The sequence below is a fragment of the Amblyomma maculatum genome, chromosome 7, assembly GCF_055883805.1.
Source record: "Amblyomma maculatum isolate TAMU_Amacu chromosome 7, ASM5588380v1, whole genome shotgun sequence".
NCBI classification, from domain to species: Eukaryota; Metazoa; Arthropoda; class Arachnida; order Ixodida; family Ixodidae; genus Amblyomma; species Amblyomma maculatum.
This window is the reverse complement of record NC_139350.1, coordinates 72139989-72145649: the sequence shown is the minus strand read 5'-3', so window position 1 is coordinate 72145649 and position 5661 is coordinate 72139989. Positions and strand designations below refer to the sequence as shown.

General features: G+C 47.1%; 1 protein-coding gene across 1 annotated transcript; it reads left to right on the top strand.

Moving 5' to 3' along the window:
* Nucleotides 1–1275: 1275 nt before the first annotated feature.
* LOC146183611 (uncharacterized) lies at nucleotides 1276–4042 on the top strand. Its single transcript, XM_084608726.1, has 2 exons — nucleotides 1276–1490; nucleotides 2457–4042. Exon 2 carries the CDS (start codon nucleotides 2463–2465, stop codon nucleotides 3411–3413), a length of 951 nt encoding a protein of 316 aa, XP_084464852.1. The 5' UTR covers nucleotides 1276–1490; nucleotides 2457–2462; the 3' UTR covers nucleotides 3414–4042.
* Nucleotides 4043–5661: the final 1619 nt, after the last annotated feature.

Here is a 5661-nt window from a genome sequence, read left to right as displayed (position 1 = left end):
ACACACACACACACACACACACACACACACACACACACACACACACACACACACACACACACATATATATATATATATATATATATATATATATATATATATATATAAAGCGCACATGGTCATGATTGAAGTGTATAATCAGCATACATCACACCGCAGGCGTGTGTCTACTGCTTGTGAGTACGCGTAAGCTGTTACCTTGGTGAACTCGATCGTGTTCTCGTTGACAAGTGCCCCTTATTACAACGCACAGGCCGAAAGCATCGCGACTGGATAGGCAAAACTTCGTTGTCGATCAGGTGCTGTTTGAAAATTCATTAAGTTAGCCAGGACGTTGGCGTCGGCTGACACGAGTTGTACACACACAGCCGACCGCAGCTTGTTGGCGACGCCAAAGCTAGCAGACGGCCCGACCTGCACTCTACCATTCGTTTGGAAGCAGCTGGTGCCGAGGCTTCACCTGAACTGCTGGAACTGGCGTTGCACGCTTGTGGCACTGCCGCAGAACTGGTGCAAAGAGTGCAGCTGAATCGAACGGACCTAAAGTTCTCGATGTGCGTAATCGATCCATCGTATATCTGGTGTAAATGCTACGTCTCAACATTTATATTCATGAACTCGTTCTATATCGCTCCATTTAATTTCGTAATTAAATTTTTCCTTCTAGTTAACGACATGAACACCGATTTTTTTTTAATTTTACTGCAACTACCAGTCCTCACACCATTTCGCGCTGAGGTTCGAATTTAACTCGATCTGATTAACTGAGATATTTATTTTCTTGTACAATACGCAGTCATGAAAAGAAAAGTTTAATGAAACATTAATGTTTTTTTATTTTGATAAAAATAAAAAAAAATAGAAGGGGGCCTAAGACACCACCTTCCGGTACCCCACAGGTGACAGGTAGGATTCTAGATTGACAGCCGCTAGCCATCACGTATGGCTCACAAGACGTTATATGTGAGGAAAACGATTTTGTAAGTTCTTGCTGTTGTTGAAAGCAACAGTCGCCACCTGCGAACACACAATGAAACGAAGTGAACCGTGAATTATCCGGCGAACACGGCCCGAGGTTCAATCGACAGCTTTAATGATTTACAAAGCACAAGAATATCGTACTCGTCCCGTCTACTATACAAACTGAGGCATTTTCCTCCGTGGATGACTACACTGAAAGTGTCCGTCATTGTGCATGTCATCGCTCCAGCAGAAGAGCGGAACATACAGAGATGAAATGCGATATCTCAGTTATTTTGAAAAGGAAGGGTGACAGTTGGTATTGCACGATCAACAAGGGGAACCACAGCCGCTAATCGACTAGATAGGCGTCCGCCTGATTACGGAAAAACGTGTAACAAGGCGTGCTTGCAGTATTCACTGATGACCTCGAGGAGGAACACGGCGGGCCGCATTAAAGTCAAATTATCTCGGTTTAGAACGGTGCGAACCGAAGGAAGCGAATTTTTCGAGGAAACTTTGTTTGAAAGGTATGTACGTCTATTACGAGGCATCGTGGTGCCTGCCGTGTGCAGGGAAGGCAGGTTTGCGCTTATGTAGCTGTGACAGAGAAGAGCCTCGAGTTCAAAGACTCGAACTCTGCCTTATTAATAAGTATGTGTTGACAATACACTTCTTGCTGGCATTTTAAACCCTCTTTTGTCTTGCATAAATGTAATCCTTCTTGCAACCACTTTGTTTGAACATGCATTGTTTTTGCGATTAAATCTGTGTTCGCCATGATCCTTCTAACTATATTTACTAGTCGAATAGGGTAGGGTTATGGCTTTGGAACTGCCTGTCATTTTCGAGCAATAATCATAAGCGGGAAGCGCAATTAATCGCGCAATCCATGGAGCCTCGCGCTTTAATTTTTTTTTTTACATCAGTGGGAGGGCGATACATTTCCACCCATTTGTTTGCTCGGGTTGTAGTACGTGATCATCACGAAAACAAGGTGGGCGTTTTTCGATCGAGACAAAGCAATGCACTGTCTTCCCTGACGAAACATTGCGAATTTTTCAGCGCAGTTAGGTGTACATTGGCTTATGGTATTGGCGATAAGCCCGCTGAACTCGAACTATAATCAATCGCCTTTTTTTTCTGATGTGCCGAGCTCGGACACACAGAAGTTCGGACGTCATATCTCCGCGACGTCACCTAATTAAACGTATGTGACCTGAACGCGCCGCCGAAGCCTGGGTACTTGTTTGCGCATATTGTATGCGTGAAAGAAACCGCCTCAAGTTTCATCCCAGCAACCTGAGAAGCACCCACCGTCGATGTGGTGCGCTGTTTCCTCAACTATGGGGAATTTACGATCGACAACCGCGTTTATACCTGCGCCATCGAAATGATTACAAATGGCCTTCATTCAAGAAAGCGTGACTAGCTTCCTTTTTTTTTTCCAGCCAATTATTTGAGTTGCCTTCTAACACATTTTCTTGCCGCTGCAGTTTTACATGGCCAACTGTGACGAGGAGACTGAATTTGGCGGCAGGGGGCGGCGTGGGCCGCCCGGCATTGAACGCCGTGCCAGCGGTCGTGGAAGGGAACGGGAAAGTCGGCGGAATGCGTCCCGAGGCTCCAGATCCCCACTGGTGCATCATTTAAGGGCGCCCCTATCGAGGCTCGTGCGGCCGCTGTCTGCAGACCTGCAGCTTGCTGCTAGAAACCTGCCCAGACCACTGCCGTCGGGGCTGCCTCAGCCCCTAGAGGGTTCGCGGCGACGGGAACAGCGGCTCCAGCGTCAGCTCCCGAGTATACGGCGACAGAGGTCACTACAAGAGTCTACTTTACGGCCTGCTGACGCCCCACCCCTGCCCGTGGACCTGATGAGCGCGCCTACCTCCATTCCCTATTCTCACAGTGAGATTGACCTGGCCGGGCAACGCCTTGGGGCCATTACAAGCGCTATTCACCGCAGTCACGATGCCCGAAGCATGGAACCTCTCGCCAAGGCAGCGGCGCCAGGCCAAGAAGACAGCGGGGCAGCAGAAGGCAGTGGTGGAAGTAACGAATGGAGCGACGTCAGTGACGACGACAATGACAACATAGAACCAATAAGACTGGAAATTGCTCCGGAGGATAGTGGACAGTCCGTAATGGACTACGCTGGATATCAGGTTGACGGAGAGCCCTCCGGCGACAGCGGTGACAATGCCATGTCGCTTGAAGACCGCACGCCTGGAAATGGCGAGGACGATCGCGTTGACTCGTTACGCGGGTGGCTCAGCTCGCGGCAGTTGTTCTCGCTCTGTTTAGCGATGGTCACTGTCCTCATTGTCTTCCTTTTACTAGCACTTAAGCATACCACTCAAGCCAAGCAGCGTACAAAGCATAGAGGTGAATTTCCTTCTGGAAATGATTCAGATTTTTCAGGATACCGCAGACGTGTCCGCATGGCGTTGTAGAACCAACAGCGCCTTTCACCCAGAGACATTTCGTAATCTTAAGAGCATATTCGCTGAAATCTGCAAGTGGCATAAGTAGCACTTTTAAACTGTTCACCCTGAAAGAGGTGCTATGTTGAGCAGGGCTAGAAATGCGCATACGTGCATTTCTATCAGCGTTTCTGTAACATGCTTCGTGCGAAATGCCTCCACTTATGTGCTCAGAATCATTTCCGAACAACACTTCTGTTCCTCTTGTTTTTTTTTTTTAAAAAATTAGAAAGGTAGAGGAAACAAGAATTCTTGCTACTTTTATTGTTATACAGCGCGTTCGTTGTCTTGCCACTGTGCTTAGTATTCTACAATACATCCTGTTCTTTGCTCAAACCGTACCTTTTACGCGGGGCCATTATATTTTACTGATATCGCAGGCTTTGCCGACTTTTAAAAAAAATTGTATTTCTTACGTGAATTTAGATGAAAAGTTTTGTTTCTTTTTATGCCTATTTAGCTCAGTGTTTACTCAGTGATGATCTGACAACGCCAGAAAGACCTTGTGGTCTTATATGGGTGCTATGCACTGTATTCGCATTTGAAGTGCCTATGTCGACAATGTTATTTCCCGCATTTGCTCTAATAAACAAATCTGTGAAGGAAATTCAGAAGGTATGTTTGCGAGAAACAGCCAAGAAGCAGGTGGCTGATATGGAGGGGGAAGGGGGCACGGCGACAACTCACGAACAACCTCTGAACGGACATCTCGACGCGCTGCGTTAAGTTACTACAAATCGAAGGTGTGTATTTGTAGTCCAAAGCAATTTCACGTACGTACTATGCATTGTATAACTCGCGTTTTTTTATTTTATAAACAATCTAGCGTGTACGTAGTTTAGCTACGTGTTAACGAAACTGTTTTGTCACATCATCGGCGTGCTCGACAAAAGGTCCTCAGTGTCTCGTTGGGTAGCACATGTAGCCACATCGTTAGCGACAGCATTATGAATGCTAGGTCTAATAAAAGCGAGCGGGCCCAAGCAATGTGCACTTAGTGCAGAAACTCTTGGCAAACCACAGCTATAATTCCAGCCTTCAGTGGGACAGTGATTCCCACCGAAGTGGGAAATTTTGTAGACCGTATGCAATTCGAGAGCGATTATCAAAATGTTAAGCAGTTGTTTATACTAGCTGCTACTTTCAACCGCCGATAAGGTGAATACATCAGATGACCTAGCGCATTGGCTAAGTACAGACAATTGTCATCTTGCTTGCCACTGAAGTACACATCATCCATCTCTAATTCACGCAGCCATAACCAATAACTGGGCAAAAAAAGTGATTTCTTCAATGATGAAAGCTGTTAGCGCATGCGCATTGCTTCCTTCTAGATACCAGAGACGTTGGCAAGCTTATCACGTCAAGAGTAGAAGACAGACGGGGAAAGGTAGGACACATTCAAAAAGGACATATATGTAAAAATTTCGCTAAAGGCACCTTGGCGCAGATGTAAGTACGTAAGAGGAAAATGCTGCCCTAAAAATACCCGCATTGCAAAAATTACATGGCGGTTCTGTGCATCAGCCTTTTCGGGCTGTCGGTATTCAAGGGCGAATTAAGCCAAAAGGAAAATGATGTATGAATTAACAACGCAAGAATACACGGTAGTCCTGTCCTGCGTGGTGCCGTCGTCCTAATATACATGATATAATCCAGCAAACAAAGACAAGAACTCCAAAGAAGGTTTGCTGTAGTTGCTTTCTGGGTTTAACGTCCTATAGCTACAAAGGCTATGGGAAAAGCCGTAGTGGAGGGGTACCCGCATACATGGAGACACCACCCCTCGGATGTTGCTGGCTTATCTGCCGAAATGCCTGCTGGCCTGCCGCCGTGGTACCCCCATTCCTACCCCGTCGACGCGTACACGTCGCCGTTCCGTCCGGGCGAGGGGGGGGGGGGGGGGAGGCTGTAGCACACAGCGACGTTGTAATGCGGAGGCGCTAAGATCGGCATTCTCAGCCGGCGAAAGAATAAGCTTGAACGGCGCGTGCTCGGTGCGCACGCATGGCAAGAGCTGTTCGGTTCAAGAAGCCTGCTATGGTAGTCGTTTTGTTCTGAGGCTCCGCTACGACTCCGTAAATGCTCTACAAGGGTATCTGGAGTGCTTAAGCGACAACCTTGACCCCTAACTGGAGAAGTTTCTTGCCCCCCCCCCCCCTCCCGAAAGTAAAAGCTTAATAAAGCCGGAAACTGCTTCAGTACTGACCAAGCGTCT